Below are 18133 nucleotides of genomic sequence, written 5' to 3' on the forward strand. Positions count from 1 at the left end.
GAAATATTATTACTTACATCGAGCCTTTGCAAATATGTTTTCAGGCATTTGTTCGCCAATCATCGATCTGTTAGTTTCTGCAGTGGGAGAGAGACTTCCCCAAAGAGCAAAATTGCAACGTACGAACATTGAAAACTGCAACAAATCTGGATGATTGAGGTTTCTCAGGAAGTGGGTTCGGTATAACGACGAGGTAGACCATTTGTCATGTCAATCCGTTTGGTTATTGCCTTGACCTCTACCGCGTGACATGGTTTTTGACGAACTCGAGCCTCGTTTACAGGCCATCGCTGAGTAGCCGGGATCAAGCCGACGAGCATCCCCATCAGGCGGTCAGGAGCGTCGAATCCGTTGAGCTTATCCGCCACCTCTCGGTGGCTGGCCAACCACCACCTGTCACTGTAGATAGGCCTATCCCATCGCACCGTCATATGCCCAAACAAAAGAAGCGCGGACTAACGTTCCAGCAGTCGGAATCCACCTGTGTCGTCGTTCCTCTTACGTGGGAAAGAGATGATTTCGTCTTCCCTTGTTCGCTCCTCCCCGCATAAATAAATTATTTTCTTCTTTTTAATTTCCTATATATGTACGGCTCGCGAATCGAACCTTTGGATCGACCAATGAACGTGTGGCAGCCGCTCGCTATAAATCTCCTCCCCTCCAATTTAACCGACCGGTTCCCCACCTTTCTCTCTTCTCCGCTCCGCTGTGCTTGGGTTCGAAGCGATTTTAGGGATTTCTCAAGAACTCGATGCGATTTCTTGATACGGGATTCGATCTTTCCGACGACTGATGAGTTCTTCCGTTGTTTCACTGAATTATTGGACGGCGACGTCGTCGGCCGTGAACCTTTCCGCTCCCATTCGCACTACTGGATGGTTGGCGGAAGGTGGGGTTCCGGTTACTCCTGGTTCTTCTGTTGATTCGGGTTTTGGGGGCGGCATTTGGTTGCATTGTCCGGCTCCGTCGAGACGGGGGCGGGAGATCCGCGGCTCGAAGGCTAGGGCGATGGTGCAACCGGTTGGGAAGTGTTGGAGGGGCGTAATCCGAAGGGCGGTTCTTGCCTCCGATATGGGGGCAGAAGAGGAGGTCGGACGTTCTAGGTGTTTTCTTAGGGCTCGGAATGAAGAAGGTGCGACTTGTTATTGGTTTCCTTGTTTGTTTGTTGGATGCTATTCTTGCTTTTTTTCCAATATTGTTGCTTCAATCGATGACAAAACTTTAAAGAATGTTAGGTGTTAGTTTGGGAATACTGTGTGTGCTATCTTTGTCAAGAGTACGATTTCTCTGTGTTCTATTTAAATTGCCAACACTTTAGTTAACACTCTAATCCCAATTTGCACAAGTTGGTACGAAGCTTTGTCCACCTGTCTTGATTTGGCAAAAAGATGCCTGATTAAGTTGACACCTCTAGGTTGTTAAGTCATTGACATGACGAAAATTTGTCTCTGCTTTGTGGTCTTTCAAATTAAAAGAACATTAGCCCAACACTGTGCAGGCAATGTTTTGTCTTTCAAATTAAAAGAACATTACCACTGGGAACGGAGTTATTGCTTCTGTAAAAAAAAAAAAGAGGTCATGAAGTTTACTGTGACAACTTTATTTCATTTGTTATTATCTGCAGAGCTACTTTTTTGTATAAGCAAGGAAGTTGAAGCTGGAAACCTTTCTTCAGACATTGCTACAAAACTGGAAGAACTCTATTATAACTACCGTGATGCTGTAAGTTCAGCTCTGAAATACAGATATTCTCTGAAAGATAGGAGACATTCTTAGTAGAAATTGTTTTTGAAAATTTGAAATAATATGTAGGCCTAAAGAAGTTAAACAAATTTATGTGAGTGGATTATTGCTCTTGATCTTTTTTTTTCTTTGTCTAGAGGAGGAATTTGTTTTGTACTATATTTTTAGTTAGTAGACTGGCCCCACATTGAAAGGGGCACTACATGAAAAATCTGTATATATGTAACTTTCAGGTTATGCAAAGTGGAGTTCCTAATGCTACCGAGATCATACTATCCAATATGGCTGTTGCATTTGATCGTATTCTCTTGGATGTTGAGGTCTTGGCATTCACCTTTAATTGTTTTGTAGCTGTTTAGACTATGTTGTCAGTATTCTCAATAAGTATCTCTGTATCACTTGCAGGATCCCTTTAGCTTTTGCCCTTATCATAAGGCAATACGAGAGCCTTTTGACTACTACATGTTTGGTCAAAATTATGTCCGACCATTGATAGATTTCAGGTGGTTTAAAAATCTGCACTTTTGCGTATGCCTTGTTAAATTCTCTAGTTAGCTTATGAACACCTGCACAAAATTTTATCCTGATTGAGATCAGCTGAGCTGTGAGTCTATGATTGTAATGTGGGGAAAATATTGCTCGATTGTTTAACTGACAGTTATTTGTCATTATTTGCACATTCTCTTAATGAAATTAATTGAGGTTTTCTTGCAATTTGCATGTGCTTAAACTGAGCAATTAACATAGTTGAATCTTCTCATTTATCTCGACCTTTTATTTTTACCAGCAAGTATGTTTCTTGCCTGGAACTGAGTTGGCAAGAATACCAACATCAGAATAATTTAGTGTTTGATGTTTTGTCATATGAAGCAACAGTTATCATATTATTGTGTTTTTATTCAATTTGAATAAGACTGGGACGTTTCCATTTGTACAGATTTTAGAGCCAAAAAATAATCATTTTGTTGTAACACACATGACATACATCGCCAGAGACTTGAGAATTCCATAAATCAAGTATTTAATTTTTAAGACTGAATTCTGGTGTTGAGAATTGATCTTTTTTCAGTAAATTGATGACATTTAATTCATTTTCTTTTTGTCCTCAGAACATCATTCATTGGCAACCTCTCCCTTTTCTTTGACATGGAAGAGAAACTTAAGAAGGTGCACGCTTATCATTGATGATTAATCATTATTGCTGATCAACTATTCGTTGCTAAAGTTTATGATGTACTCACTAGAATTTCCGGTTTGATTTTGTTTGTGGTATTACATGCTATGACTAATAATGTAAGCTTTTGATATCAAATAATGTTTGTTCTTGGAAAAAATATTGTCTTGGAAAGTTAGAAAGGCTTCAGCTGTTTGTCGCTTCATTGCATCCAAATTTTATACGAGATTATATTGTTAATGCTTTCAGTAAATTAGGATCAAGTTATGATTGTAATGATATTACTAACCTGTTTTATTTTATGCCCTACAACTTCCTAAATTGAACTTCAATTGGTACTTCAAATGTGGCAATAGTTTTTATTACTAATCATTTATTGAAAAAGCTTTTACTGGGATTTGCATATTATGTATGTACACGTTACTTCCTGCTTGGTATTATAGTCATTTCATTCACCATAGCTGGTACCACTTGGTGAAATTGATGATGTGTGCTGTTAATATTGAGGTTGAAAATTACATAAATAACACTTGGCATCTTGTTACCATTATTGTTAGAATTGTCTAGTGATTTCCTTAATCTGGGATCGATTTTGCAAATGTTTCCTAGCATTGAGCTCTGTTAACACTTAACACTATTATTCATCATATCCATATGTTTCTATTAGTTGTTTAATATGCTTAAGATAGAGGACTCCAACTTTGTTACCATACTGTAGTATGTTTTCTCTATACTATGATATCCTGACAACATGTGCATCCACTGTGTTACAGAATGGCTGAACCCTAAACCACTCTTTTTGTGGCCAAGACCAAGCAAGACATTGGCTTGGATGACATCCATTGACTGCAATCTCAAATTGGAAAGAGAAGAGCTAATTTTAGATTAGTTTCTAGTTGGTTTCCTAGTTAGACTAAGATAAAATTTAAGATTTTCATTTTCTTGTGATTTTTTCACAGGTATTCATCTTCAATTTTCTAGTTAGTCCACGGATTTTTTGAAGTCCTTTTTAAGTTTATGTAGTGCCTAAGAGTTCAGATGTGTTGATGTTAGAAAAGTTGTTTACCTAATAAGAATCATAATTCGGAAGTTCCACAGTTTTATTTTTGTAGGAATTTGTGGGGTAACATTTTTTTCTGCAAAGCTTGTAAGACCTAAAAATCATGCTTGATATTGCTTATATTTTTTGGGCAACAAAGTAGTGGTAGATAAGTAGTGATTTCTCCTCTCTTGTTCCTCTTTGGGACGTGGATTATTCTCCTTTTGAAGAATGTCCCAATAGGAGGGCCATATCCTATCATGGTGGTTTTATCATGCTTAGCTCGTAGACATACATTTGTGTAATACTCCTATAAGCTTCATGTTAAATATACTATGAGACAGTTATTTGTTATTTCTTTTGTTATGTATTGCATAGGCATATAGTGACATGCAGTCCTTTGTCAATAATGGTTACATGCTTCATTTTAAATATATTGTGCATCAATTATGTCATTTTTGCTTTTGTCCTTTTGGCTTTTGGACAAGTGCATGATAACATGATTCAAGATAGATGTGAAGGATTGATTTCATGAGTTGAAGGCCTTGTTCCTCCATTTATTTCTTTTAAATTCTTCCTAAAATTTTGGAATAACTATATCATCATCTTGCAACAACTTAGATCCTCGAGCTATTTGTGCTTTTAATTATATTTCTTCTCTGGTTGCTTGATATTGAGAATAAGAATCTTTTGTATTATGTAGGGCCATAACATTGTTTTGTTCTCCAACCATCAGACAGAACCAGATCCAGCATTCATTTCATTGTTGCTTGAAAGAACAAATTCATATTTTATTGAGAAAATGGTAATAAGAGTTTCATTTTGTGCTGTTTGTATTTCTGTGATATTAAAGTGATGTGTTTTATACTTCAGGTTTTTGTGGCAGGAGATAGAGTTGTTACAGATCCACTTTGCAAGCCCTTTAGCATGGGAAGGTGCTTCGATTTCTTTTTTGATCCAAAATGCTGTAAATACTTGTAGTACAATTTTGCAGCTAATTTAAGGCACTTATACCAGTAGAAATGTGTTCTTGACTGCCAGAAATCTTATCTGTGTGTACTCAAAGAAGCACATGCATGATATTCCTGAGCTTGTTGAAATGAAACGGAGAGCAAATACCCGAAGCCTAAAGGAAATGGCTTTGCTTTTGAGGTTTGCTTGTGTTTTTATGTTATTTATATAAAGCGAAGTCTATTCTGTTTCTCGTTATTCTTATAAATGTTTTCAGAACTTGGACTTCTTTTGTTTGTTAGGCGTCTTTCTCTTTTATCAAAGAACATGACAAAGAATACTTTCATCTGTAAACAAATGCATCCTAAGTTTGTGAGTGCTATGAAGATAGCAGGTGAATAATTTAGGCAATAGAAGATATGATATGACACGGCCTAGAATTTGGAGTTTTGAGATCTCTATGAAAAGAATGATTTGAAAGATAATTGGCCTCCTTAATTCCCCATCAGACCTTTCTCTACCTTAATTAATAGAATCACACCTATATGAGGATATGACATGACTACTATTTATAGGCACTCAAAAGTTCATTTCCTCTGTCATCAAAACATCAATTGCTATGCATTTACGATTATCAATTTTATGACGGACAAAAATTAATCTTGTTCTAAAGGGTTTTTGCATGTGCTGAGGTCAGCATGGCTGTGTACATGCCAGAAGAAGTTGTTTAGGCGATGCTGATATAACAGTTGTCTTAAATGATAAATAGCCAAATTGATTCTGATAGATACATTACCATTGACCCTAGAAAAAAAGCTTGCTCAATTATCAAGGACAATTTGTGGTTTTGCTTTGACAGATCTGATGCTTGTTTTCTTTACTGTTTCATCTACTATCTGATCAGATCTTGTGTTAAGGCAATGGTTTTTGCTAATTTGCATGTGCATTTTCACAATGACTATACCTGCAATCTGTGGACCTCTTGAGTTCTCCTGAACGTGCGATGATTTCTTGACAACTTTAGCATTAAATGAGTTCTGTCATTGTCTTTTTTCTGTAAAAAATGAGTCATACATGTTGAGCATATAATGCGTTGTGGTTTATCGATATATCTTGCTTGGTAAATTTCATAATTTTGTCTATTTGTCCATCTTATAAAATCCAATTCACTGTATTTATTTTCTACTTGTATTTTCTATGTTCTAACTTAATATTATTAAATATAGGAGGGGTTCACAGGTAATATGGATTGCACCGAGCGGTGGTAGGGATAGGCCTGATCCACTTACAGGGCAGTGGCATCCAGTATGTTCTTTCAAATACAATTGTGCATCACCTATTTGATTTGTTTCATTTGTGATTGATTTCATTATATTTTAGCTTTGAAATACAAAACGTAATATTTCTTTTACTAAAACATAATATTTCATGCTGATAATTTATATTCATCATATTTTAATTACTTTTGCTATCAAGGCCAGGCCTTGGTACAATGGTAATGTTGATCTATTATGATATGAAAACTTAGGGCTTAAGTCACAAAAATAACCTCTCTAAATAGTAAGTTGCATGCATTGACCCTACTCATATCCTGCATCGGCAGGAGCCTTGTTTACTGTTACATCCTTTTATATTTCTATCAATTTTAATATAATTTCTCTTTTGTTAAAAGCACACATTAATTAATTATCCTTAATTTTTTTGAGAAGCCACTTACCAATTAGATATATAAAAAACTATGGTTCTTTATATTCATCTATCTTGTAATGCAAGTAATTTCTTGAACTCTGGTAATTGTGCACTCTTTATTTGTTCTAAAAGCTGTATCTATATCCTTCAACTATTATTGTGTGAGATTGACAGGCCATCGAGGTGTGGACCACATGGAATCTCCTAGGATTAGCTTTAGGAGGAGGGCTATGTCAATACAAGGCACTGAGTCATATGAGCGATTCCACTTTGGCGACCTTGTTCAACTTGAGAGGTTTTTTTTTACACACAATATTTAGGAGCATGTGTAAAAAGTTTTAGGTGGCAACCTACTCCTAGAAATAAACCCCTAAGCATATGCTACAACAGATCAGTCATTATCATGTGGGTTCCAAGATATATTCCTATCGTATCCTACCCTAGGCCAAAATCAGATCTCGGGTTATCTGGTTGTAATTGTGTTTTAGTTGGCCAATTGGACCAAGAAGTTACCCAGAAGAAAGTTAGGCATTGAAAATATCCATCTAATGCAGATCACAGTGTAAAAGGGTTCTTAGAAGATAGATAAATGACTTCAAAAGAAGAATCAAATGAAACACTTTTGTGTAGCATTTTCTTGTTTTTCTACACTAGAGGTTATCAGAAAACCATTATCCTTCTGTTGACTCATGGTTGTATTCATTCCTTAATTGTCATTACGTTACTTGTATTGATAATATTGAGTGCAGGCGCCATTTGATGCATCTTCAGTGGACAATATGAGGAGGCTGGTGGACCATTCTGGTGTAGTAGGGCACATATATCCCCTAGCAATGCTGTGTTATGAGGTCATGCCTCCACCACCAGAGGTATTTACCTAGGAGTTGTGGTTTAGATTTACACACTATGTTGTGTTTCTTTATCATATGCTCTCTGTAGGTAGAAAAGCAAATTGGCGAGAGAAGAAAAATTTCTTTTCATGGAATTGGGTTATCGGTGGCTCCTGAAATGAACTACAATGAAATCACAGCTGGCTGTGAGAACCCTGAAATGGTCAGTGATAAAATTTTAACATTACTATCCAGATCATGAAGTACAGATGCTATTGTTGTTGTTATCTGTGCTGATGTGCTTGTTCTGATATTAAATCATTGATGCCATTAGGGATAATACTGGTTGATGCTTATGTTAATTTGTAGAATTGAATTGCCAATGTGAGCTAGATTTCTATTTAACAATTTCTGACTTTGCAATCTATATAGATTTGTCATGAAGAAGATCCATCAGGTCTAAATCAATGCAAATTAACTTCAACAATCGTAGGATGCAGGACACAGTTATAATTCATGTGCTTCAATTTAAATTCTGAGGTACATTCAGAGAAAATTTTGGAGAAGATGAGCTATTTAAGGAATTATCAAGGAATTACTATCGTAGGAAGTAAATTGAATGGCCATAAGATAAGTGTACACATCCTTTTGGGGATCGTATCATGTTTGTTTAGTTAATTTTTTTTTTAAAAGGAGATTTATTCTGCTGTCATTTGTGTGTTACCCATTTGTAGATACAATATGACTCCATATGACCGATGCTATGGTGACTATGCCTTGGACATGTCCGCCCTCAACTCAAAGTTATATTGTAACAAAAGATCTCCTTTTTATGTTGAAAAGATGTGCATCAACAGTTTATTTGATAGGATATTTGCACATATTCTGATAGGCATTTGTTGCAAATATAGGATATGTAAACAAAGAGTGGTATGGTGCATGAGACTCCTGCCAATGACTGGTCTAGGGAGCATGGTATGCCCTGGTGTATTGCTCAGTTCACCGGTACCGTACCATACTATGCCAATCTCGAAACACCGGTACAGTACGGTATTGCATATCTTGCTAGGGAGGCTTAAACTTTGTGCAGTCTTTCCCTTGTGAGCCTTGCAAGCAAAGTTATTTTCATGACTCAAATCCTTGAAATTAAAGTTGCAAAAGAGCAACATGACTCTGGCTCCAAATTTCACTATTTAAACACGGAATATGCTCAATAGAAGCGTGATGAAAGTTCATTTTGATATCATTGTGTTACATTTGGCAAATTTTGGCTATTGCTTATTTGCTTGGAAATTCGTACTTGTGAGTTATATCATCTGCTATGGTTGATATATTTTAGGCATGTTTAGATATTTCAACAACTTGGTTATCAAAGCAACTAATTATCATTTTGAAATTGTTCTTGTGAATTATGGTGCCTGTCTTGAGTGTATATCTAATGCCTTACTTTTTAGGCTTTTATAGCTTCTTAGTAGTTTGAGAAAAATGTGTATACTCTAATCCATAAAGCCACTTTAAATACTTTTTGGCAGCCTCCTTGATATGAATCTGGTCAAATATACATTTAATGCTAAAAATTTTCCTCTACTTGGATGTTCTTTGCATCAACTTATCACTTCTCAAATTGTTCAACTTCTTTTGTCCAAGACTATCTTGGAAAGGCTAATAGATTATTCTCATTAAGAAATATTATCATGCATACCTGTTAAGTCAGCTTTTTCTTTTGTGGTAAAATTTTCCTGATACTTTCTCATTGAGGTCTTTGTTGTTATTTATTAGCACAACTTTTTATTTTCTTGTTGGATTAGAATACAATAATAACCCATTGTATGAATGCAATGTCTCAATTGAAGATAAGCAGTCTATCAATCATTACCCATCATGTTGGTTCTCATGTCAGCATTTGGCTTTGCAGGCTAAGGAGGTTTTTTCTCAGGCTGTGTATGATTCCGTGATTAAGCAGTACAGTGTGCTTCAAGCTGCTATATATGGATGTCAAGGACTAAATGCATCAAACTCCGTCGTCTCACTTTCACAACCATGGTTTTGAATCTCTCTTTCGGAGGTTTTCTTGCTTAAAATTGTCGTAACTACAGGTACATGACCTTGGACAAATTTAGGAGTCGTTTTGTTTATCTTTTGATAAATTTATTTGAATCTGCATGTCATAAGCACTTGTAGAATTTTCACATTCAGGCTTTTCACGATATTTATGAGAGGCTTGGTATGTATTGATCACTTGAGCATGTAGTAATCCAATTTGATTCTTCAACTTGCCATACAACAGTTAAATATTTCTCTCTCAATGTGTTAACTACAATTAGTGGGGACCTGTTCTTTCCTAGGATCATATAAAGGTTCAAATTCGGGCTGGGATAGGTTTATTTAAAGTAGAGGAATTAATGGTGATTTGTGAAAAGTGAAAACCAATTGCCACAAACTATCCAGACAAATTGATCATGAGGATAGAGATTGGAGACCAGTGATGTGCTAAGAGCCATAAGCAGAGAACATATAAATAGAACCATAGATGATAGCTATACTGTTTTACATCGGCCATGATCATAGTGACATGATGCTTTCCTGATTTTAATGGTGTATTGTTATTTATAACCATGTGACTTGAAAAATGTTTTAGGACTTGCAAAGTGGAGGATTTTTTTTTTCTTTGCCATCATGAATTGGCGTTGGCTAAGTAGTTAAATAGTTGAGGTACATTTTCATATTTTATGCTAGCAAAAATCTATGCACTTTTAGATTTTGAAATTAGCTACTGGAAAGATATGTTAACTAATTTAAGCTGGAGTTTCTTGTTCAATATTGTGACCTGAATAAATTTACGCTGGAAAAAGAACTTAATCAAGTTGTTGAGTCTCGACTGCTACATGTAAACTTTCTTGGCTATTTAAAGTCTGTTTAGAGTTTTATAACCACATTAAGTTTGAAGCAATTACATTTTTCTACTTCTTTCCGCTCTCACTTTGTACATCTCGTGTTTCTATGATCAGGACAAATCCTATACATATATCATACATCAGTAACATCCAAACAAATGTTCGTGCTACCTTCAACTGGTTTTCCTTTTTCCTGTTTATTTAAAATGACCGAAAAGACACAATATAGAAGAGCAACAACAAGAATAGACACTATGTATCATTCAGGAACAGTGGTTTCTAACAGCATGATTTTACAACCTAGCATACATCATTTGAGACTCTGGGTATCTACTCTTGTGGATTCCATGAAATGGTGGTTCTTTTATGACATTCTGCTTGTTGATGAATTCATTAATTTCTATTGACTTTTTGTGACATTCTTGGAGACTAATTCATAGTAATGTTTCTACTTTTGATCAGCAGATCCATTTCCCATCCTAAATATTTGCACTAATTCCACTGGCGGCCTTGCAGCTGATTAACCCATCGATAGCGTAGCACTGACCTGCATATGAACATTCTGCAGCCTTTTGGGCGTGGGTGCACAAAATTACCTACCGGCGCTCAAGGTAAAATGCCACTTGCATCGACTCGACTCATCGCTAACTTACTCTTCCACATGCGTAGGGGGGCTGCTACGAGGAGGCTAGTAGTAGTGCATCAACGAGGGAGGATTCAGCTTTACAAAAACTGCTGCAGTTAAAGTCTTTATGAGCATTCAAACATCTAACAAATTGTATGAAGACAAACCATTTTTCTGTACAAATATATTTCATGTATCCCCGTGTATCAGATATGACATTCTTTGCTTCTTGGGTCCAAGTGTAATAGTTTTGTTCCGATACAACCCAGGTTTTTGTTACACGTTATGCAACTCGAGTTTGCTGATTTGGATTACGGCATTCAGACTTACGACTGTTGCGGTCATTAATTTATCTGCCAAAGTAGGTATTACAAAGATCATTCTGACGTTTCAAATAGATCCTATTATGAGTGATAAATTAACATGAGATTTTTCTTTGTGTCCTAGCACTCTTTCATATATATATATTTTTTAAGTGGATTTTCACACTAAGATTTGAACATGAGATCTACGTGTAATAATATACTAATCAACTTAGATGTCACATCAATTTATCGAATATATTAAATCAAAAAAAATGTTCGAATAAAATAAAGATGGGGATGGCTCTTATTATTATGCTAATTCTAAATGATTAATGGTCGCTTCTTCTTTATTTAATCCTTATCGTGGTTGATGTATGATTATAACATTCCTGTCATCACCCTTTATAATTAGTTAGCAAAGCTTTATTATACATGACGTAATGCTTTAAGCATTAAAAATATAATCTTTAATATTTTCTAGATATCAGCCGTTTAAAACTCGTTAAAGGTTCCTAATTCTTAACTGCTATAAATCTTGACGACGACAGTACGCTCATTGTGATATTACAAATGCTTACACGCACTATATTCGGCCCGACCCACGAAGACCACGGCGGCCCCACCCAATTTTTAGTAGCGTAGCGTCGTATACTTGTCCCATGCTGTGTGATACGTATCTTGGTACGAATAACAAGAGTCCAAAAGACCTTAAAGCGACTTCCCCTCGCCTCTCTCTCTCTCTCTCTCTCTCTCGCTCTCGTCTCTCTGCGCCAGTTTTCTCCACAAAATAACCCTCTTCTTCCCACTCTTTCTCCTCCTCCGCTTCTCCCCTTCTTCGTTCACTTCCCTCGACGGAGATCGACGAACGGGATTGCCCGACGAGCTTTGGCGCCCGATTTCTGGTTCCTTATTTCGCTTCTTGTTCCAAATAGGCTGACGGAGTGTTCTCTTCCATGTGAGTACTACATCACAGTCCTCGATCGAACGGTTTTGATGTGATTTCCTAGAGTATCCTTCTTTTCAACCGGAGAAATCAATTCTTCTGGAGTTATTTTCGTGGTGATTCCTTCTCAGGATTTGATTTGTACGCCATTTTCTCAGTGTTTCGGGCGAGTTAGGGTGTTGGAGCGAGATCTGAACCCAGATCGAGTGCTTTGGGATGTTGATCTTTGAAATTTGGTGAGTAATTTGCGGATTTTTTGCTCTCTAGAACGGCTTGAGAGAGAAATAAAATGGCTTGAGAGCGAGATACATAGAGAAACAACGAAAGCAAAACTAGGGCGTCAGTGGCTAAAGGTAGAAGGATACGTGTTGGACAATGGGAGGCAGCGAAGCAGACACCAAGGGACCGAGAACATCAGTTGCGCTGGTACCGTGTTCTGTTCTTACAATTGCTAAATGGGTTCGATTAGATGGTTCAGTTTGCATCTAAAGTGAAGAAGTTCTGCTCAGGAGCATCCGCCGGCAACAAGCTCTAGCCCCAGTGCAGCAGTCTATCCGGAATGGTCTGGATTTCAGGTGATAATTAGGAATTTTCTTGTCTCAGAAAGACTCGTCTTTTGATGTCACCATGACCTAGTAATTTTTCGTGTTACTCAAATAGGCATACCCGTCCATTCCTCCACATGGCTTCTTCCATTCACCAGTGGTATCAAGCCCTCAGGCTCATCCATACATGTGGGGAGCACAGGTACTCTTTTGTCTATTCTTTACCTTTTTCCTTTAAGCTGGTTGGTTGTGTTTGTCACAATCTATAGGAAGCTCTTGAATGCAGTAAAGTTAATGTGATTTGCAATTTGTGTTGGTTGCGAATGAGGCTAGATCTATAATGGGAGAGAGGATAAGGCATGGCATGTTAAGAAAAGCTCATTGAGGCAACATTGTTGCATGGGTAGTTATGCACTGTCTAGCTTGGAGGTTGCTTATATGCTCCACTCTGGTTCAGAGAAGTGACGATGAAAATCCCATTACATAGCTTTTTTTCTTTTCTAGTTGTGCTGATCCTCTCATCATCATTTGTCTATGTGCTTAAAGGTATTGAAGTGAATGTTACATAAGATAATGTGTGACAATTTGTTTGTGGTTTTGCTGTATATAGCGATCTCTTTCACCTTTTCATCTGTCTTTATTTTTTTGCATGATTAGTTGGATTTTGTCATCTTAGCCTATGGGTAGTCCAAGTGTAAATTTTAAACACCTAAAATAAAAAAATGACGAGTCCAATGCATAAGGCTCCTACCAATTTGTGGAGGGGCTTACCCCTACTAATAAAGGATCTTCTTCCATTACTCAAACTTTGTTCGCCCAGGTTGCAATAGAGAAACTTTATTGTTGTACCAAGGCTTTAAGCACCTAAAATGTAAAGGAAAAAAAAAAAAGGAGTGAGTGAATATGATGGATATGGTGACAATTTCAAATGGAAGTCAAATGGGCTTCACTTTTTTATGTATCTCAATTATGAATTTATGATACACTAATTAAATATATTTATGATTATCCTTTCCTCTGTACAGCACCTTTTGCTGCCTTATGGGACTCCACCACCTCCATATGTTATGTATCCTCATGGAATATATACACAGCCATCTGTGCCACCTGTACGTATTGTTGGAATACAACTAAACCAAGATTTCTTTCTTTTAATATACCTAATATGTTTTCTCCAAAGCAACCACTAGTTACTTGTTCCACTTGTTAAACTGTGGGCAGGGTTCACAACCATTTAGTCCTTATGCTATGACCTACCCTAATGGCAGTGCTGAAGCTTGTGTAAGTTGCCTGCTAACCCAAACTATCAAGTTAGTTATAATTCAACAGTTACTACAGGGGTAGTGAAATCATGTGCCATGTTCTTCTGCAAATCATAGAAGAGTGTGCCTGCAATCACAGAAGGAGATATTAAATCATCCGAGGGTAAGGAAAGGAATTCTATTCAAAGGTTAAAAGGAAGTCTTGGAAGTTTGAACATAATAGCAGGAAAGAACAGCAATGATGCAGATAAAACTTCAGTTGCAGGTGACAGAGTCTTGTCGCAAAGGTAAATATATGTTAGCCTGGTTATTTTAATTGTTATCTTTGTGCTCTGATTTCATCGTGTATTCTATGCATTTTGTTTGGAATATTTTTAATGTAAATGTATTGTTTCCATCAGTGAGAGTGGAAGTGATGATTCAAGCGAAGGAAGTGATGCAAAATCTGAGGACGTGAGCCATTCTTCCTGTTTTGTTTGCTGATTGTTTTTTTTAATAGAATACAAGTTCTACACCATATAACAAAAACACGTGGTTATATTGGAAATTATATGGTTAACAGTGCTGTGTCTCCCGCATGTAGTTGCATGTCAAATCTTACTAAAAATTACTGTTGTGTTGGCATCACGACAACATAATATCTCGGTGCACTGAACTACAACACCAGAATGCCAAAAGGTGTCCGAAATAGTTACAACTTGAAGAAAGAGTAGTATTAAACAATATTTTTTATATGTTTTGAATAGTCAAACTTAATATCAGTGCAGTAAACTTCAAAAAAATTGACTGGGAAAAAGGAAATATCATTTTAAGGAACTGGTGTTGCAGTTATGATTTGTCATTTTCTTAGAGGAAGAATATATCTTTTAAAATTTTCTAATGACAATTTTAGCATTTGCTTTATCATCAGCTACTTTGAAATAAGGCCATAATGGGTCAATAAGATGTAGTTCTAATATAATTAATTTTTGTATCATAAGAGAGAAGGCCAAACAGATAAACATCAACTTGCCATGATGTAAAAATCTAATGATGTGGTGGCCTAGGAGTAAATGTACTTGCTTTGGTTGAGGATCTACCATTTTTAGCAATAGCTCGGAAAATACAACCTTTTGAGGCAAGCCCCATATTGTGAGGATATTTTGATTAATCTATCTTGTTAAAATCTGATGGTTGACTATCTTCTTTTTTTAATTTTCTTTTCGAGTTCTCAATTTTTATTTCATGAACTGCCAAGTATGTTCTCATACATGCATTAAATATTGGGATGATATATGTGCATATGTGTTATCTTTCTTGTGGGTTGACAAAAACAGCTTTTACATGTAAAGTTTGTGCTCCATACATCGTCATTGGTAAAATGAACTTTTTAGTGATTAAGTATTATGTACAATAAAATTGTGTAGGACTTGGAACAAAAAACGAGAGGCAAACAGGAGCTTCTGGATGGTAGGCATTACAAAATTTGTACCTAGTTAATTTGATAAACTCTTTCCCATGGAACTTTGTCCATGTGTTATTGCAGAGATATCCAGAAATGGCACAAATGGTGTGACCACTGCACCAACATGGGCAACATCACATCAGACAATGCCGATTATGCATATGCTACCAGCTGGAGTACCTGGAGTGGTTGCTGGTCCCACCACAAACTTGAGTATAGGGATGGATTACTGGGTTGCTCCAACATCTGCCATTCCTCCAGAGCATGGGAAGGTCCCTGCAGCAGCAGCTACAGGAGCCATGATTTCCGGTGCACTTGTTGGGGCCAGTGAGAAGGTTCCATCAGAGATTTGGCAACAGGTTTTTTCTCAGCTTTAGTGTTAGTTGTCTTATTTTTTTGCATTAATCATCAATTCGTTATCCAAGAGGTTACTTACTCGATGATCAACATCAGTTTTGTTGTTCATGAAACAGTATATGCCACGAGTCTTCATAGTTTGTTATGACTTTATAATGGAGATTGGATACTACCAACCAGAACTTTCTTGTTGGCTGTGAAGTAAATGTTTTTCCATCTGGCCATAATCACTATAACAATTCCAAAGTAGTCTTTATTTTTATAAAATAGAAATGGTGCCTTATTCCCTTTCAGTGTATCTTGAGCAATTTGCAGCTTTTTGTTACTAATTTGTTGCTTTGGTGATTTCTATTTCCTTTCCTATATTTGCTGCAACTTACTGGCCTTTGTGATCTGGAAATGGCTTCTCGATGTTTGTGTTATCGTATTAATGTTTGGGTCTTTTATGAAGTCAGGATGAAAGAGAACTCAAAAGGCAGAGGAGAAAGCAGTCAAACAGGGAATCTGCACGTCGGTCGAGATTGCGCAAGCAGGTATAACTCATCTAGAGAACATGGAAATCCTTGAATGAACTTTTGACGATGGTTCGCATTGGTTTTGAGATGCTACTTCCAGGCAGAGTATGAAGAATTGGCTCAGCGTGTTGAGGCTCTAAGAGATGAGAATGCTGCTCTTCAAGCAGAAGTAGAGCAGATCAAGAAAGAATACGATGCACTTGTTGCATTAAATGCCACTCTGAAGGTAATAAAGTACATCTTGATTGGGAAGCTGTTGTTCTGCCTGCAATATCATGCTGCAGAAATGATAGGGACAGTTTTGCAGGAGAGAACCGGGGAAACAACAAAAGAAAAAGAAGATTTGATAATCAAGGAGAGAAGCCAACATGCTGTTGACAACGTCCAGAGGAACATGGATTCTGATCCACCATCGGGGCCATCAGAAAATAATCAGATTGATCAATAAAACGGCAACTTCTACAGTAATTTCCTCAAGTCTAAGCCTGACTAGATCATGACAGTGCCCTACCTCCTAATAGATTGACATGAAAAATTGATGCAGTTACTTATTTCTGGGTACCACATTGTATATACTGACATTTCAGCATGGTCCCTTTGGTGTTTTTGTCTTGACTCATCTTTTAACAGTCAAGCCAAGCAGCGGGTATAATGCTGGAATTAGTGCTCATTATTTAGAGCAACACCAGGTACTTCAATTCTAACTGTTAGAGATGGTTATTATTGACTGATATGTAACTGGAGGATATTGTTAATGTGTCTCTCTACAGCAGATATGTCATAGAGTTAAAGATCCATGTATTGTCCTTATTGTTGACAACTATGAAACAGTCTGTTTTGACAGTAACCTAATACCTATGTTACAGGCTTTTATACCTTTTACTCTCTCTCTCTCTCTCTCTCTATGTATGTATGTATGTCTGCATGCATGGGCAAACAAGCTCAGCCAGCATTCAGCTGCTACTCTTTACGCTGCAAATCTGTTTTTGCAAGTGTTAAAGCTTAAGCTCTTAGGATTATTGATTACTAAGTCAAAATCTTTATTATGGTATCTGTTTTTTTTTTTTTTTTTTCATCCTATGTTTAATCAATACTTGTGCAATGCCCTTTCTCCTTAATTAGTTCGCTCCTAAGAGAGGAATTTGTATATTAGAGAGGTTTCATCTCTAGGTCTCCAAGTTATTATTTGTTATTGGTTTCCATTTAATCTCTGCTACTAGTTTTGTTTCATCAATGTCGACCAAGAACTTGAAGCTGAAATATTTGGGTCAACAGGAAACTTGTTCCACACATGCTGTTAATTCTGAGGAGCAACCTACATCTTTAGGAGGATGAATGCAGTTCCTACTAAAGCATCTTCCATAAGACTGCAGCTGCTGTGCCCACACAATTACTGCCAAATGTCGACTGAAAGCAATGTCTTGCACCAAAGAACATTGTTTCGACCAATCTGGTATGGTCTTTTTCTTTTCTTCCATAGCAGCTCATGGACTAATTTCCACCTTGCATGATGAACATTATCTTTTGGACTCCCCAACCCCTCATTCCCTCATCTCCAACTGGCCATGCTTTTTGTGCCATGTGGCATGACCATATCTTGAGTCATGAGATGGCCACCAAGCAATCTCCATGCATCCTAACCCTCAAAAACACCTAGTTTGCAGGATTCATAAACCAAGAGAAGATTTTAAATGCATGTAAATTCCTTCTTTTTTTTATTTTTTAATTTCACTGTCAGATGAAGCTAGAAGACAACCTTCACATAGGAAACCCAAACTCCCACCTCAATAAGCTCCCCAGTTTTTGTCCATCACTAG

At 36.9% G+C, this 18133-nt stretch overlaps 2 protein-coding genes across 13 annotated transcripts; both read left to right on the forward strand.

Annotated features, from left to right (window-relative positions):
- Positions 1–46: 46 nt before the first annotated feature.
- LOC135581024 (glycerol-3-phosphate acyltransferase ATS12, chloroplastic-like) lies at positions 47–11259 on the forward strand. Of its 6 annotated transcripts, none has more exons than XR_671508.3 (15): positions 47–193; positions 284–1132; positions 1625–1722; positions 1977–2063; positions 2149–2246; positions 2853–2910; positions 4660–4761; positions 4830–4891; positions 4998–5108; positions 6134–6212; positions 7346–7465; positions 7536–7649; positions 9342–9522; positions 10786–10931; positions 10990–11259. XR_671508.3 is itself a non-coding variant. In XM_065147245.1 (14 exons), the coding sequence occupies exons 2-13, from the start codon at positions 793–795 to the stop codon at positions 9474–9476; spliced, it is 1404 nt and encodes a 467-aa protein (XP_065003317.1). In that variant the 5' UTR covers positions 47–193; positions 284–792; the 3' UTR covers positions 9477–9522; positions 10783–11259. The 6 variants fall into 6 exon arrangements, 4 of the variants coding, with proteins under 4 accessions (XP_065003317.1, XP_065003316.1, XP_018679791.2 ...); XR_001977480.2 differs by having other exon boundaries at positions 10837–10931; XM_065147245.1 differs by having other exon boundaries at positions 10783–11259.
- A 726-nt stretch (positions 11260–11985) lies between these two features.
- Positions 11986–18103, forward strand: LOC103982576 (bZIP transcription factor 1-B-like). Of its 7 annotated transcripts, XR_671507.3 has the most exons (15): positions 11988–12205; positions 12352–12619; positions 12703–12768; positions 12854–12940; positions 13764–13847; positions 13960–14019; positions 14118–14287; positions 14402–14453; positions 15407–15449; positions 15526–15803; positions 16257–16334; positions 16417–16542; positions 16624–16780; positions 16947–17005; positions 17592–18103. XR_671507.3 is itself a non-coding variant. In XM_065147159.1 (14 exons), exons 3-14 carry the CDS (start codon positions 12569–12571, stop codon positions 16762–16764), a joined length of 1236 nt encoding a protein of 411 aa, XP_065003231.1. In that variant the 5' UTR covers positions 11988–12205; positions 12352–12429; positions 12507–12568; the 3' UTR covers positions 16765–17191. The 7 variants fall into 7 exon arrangements, 5 of the variants coding, with proteins under 5 accessions (XP_065003231.1, XP_018680982.2, XP_065003229.1 ...); XM_065147159.1 differs by lacking the exon at positions 17592–18103 and having other exon boundaries at positions 12352–12429; positions 12507–12619; positions 16624–17191; XR_010495740.1 differs by lacking the exons at positions 16947–17005; positions 17592–18103 and having other exon boundaries at positions 11986–12205; positions 16404–16542; positions 16624–16647.
- Positions 18104–18133: the final 30 nt, after the last annotated feature.

This window comes from Musa acuminata, chromosome BXJ3-4, assembly GCF_036884655.1.
Source record: "Musa acuminata AAA Group cultivar baxijiao chromosome BXJ3-4, Cavendish_Baxijiao_AAA, whole genome shotgun sequence".
NCBI lineage: Eukaryota > Viridiplantae > Streptophyta > Magnoliopsida > Zingiberales > Musaceae > Musa > Musa acuminata.

What these genes read in the sequence shown, in the direction of transcription:
- LOC135581024 (XM_065147245.1), top strand. Translation starts at nt 793, where the DNA reads ATGAGTTCTTCCGTTGTTTCACTGAATTATTGGACGGCGACGTCGTCG. An exon ending in GTATTCTCTTGGATGTTGAG is followed by an intron (nt 2,064 to 2,148) that starts GTCTTGGCATTC and finishes TATCACTTGCAG; the next exon opens with GATCCCTTTAGCTTTTGCCC. An exon ending in TTACAGGGCAGTGGCATCCA is followed by an intron (nt 6,213 to 7,345) that starts GTATGTTCTTTC and finishes TATTGAGTGCAG; the next exon opens with GCGCCATTTGATGCATCTTC.
- LOC103982576 (XM_018825437.2), top strand. Translation starts at nt 12,569, where the DNA reads ATGGGAGGCAGCGAAGCAGACACCAAGGGACCGAGAACATCAGTTGCG. An exon ending in CATACATGTGGGGAGCACAG is followed by an intron (nt 12,941 to 13,763) that starts GTACTCTTTTGT and finishes TCCTCTGTACAG; the next exon opens with CACCTTTTGCTGCCTTATGG. An exon ending in CAAACAGGAGCTTCTGGATG is followed by an intron (nt 15,450 to 15,525) that starts GTAGGCATTACA and finishes GTGTTATTGCAG; the next exon opens with AGATATCCAGAAATGGCACA.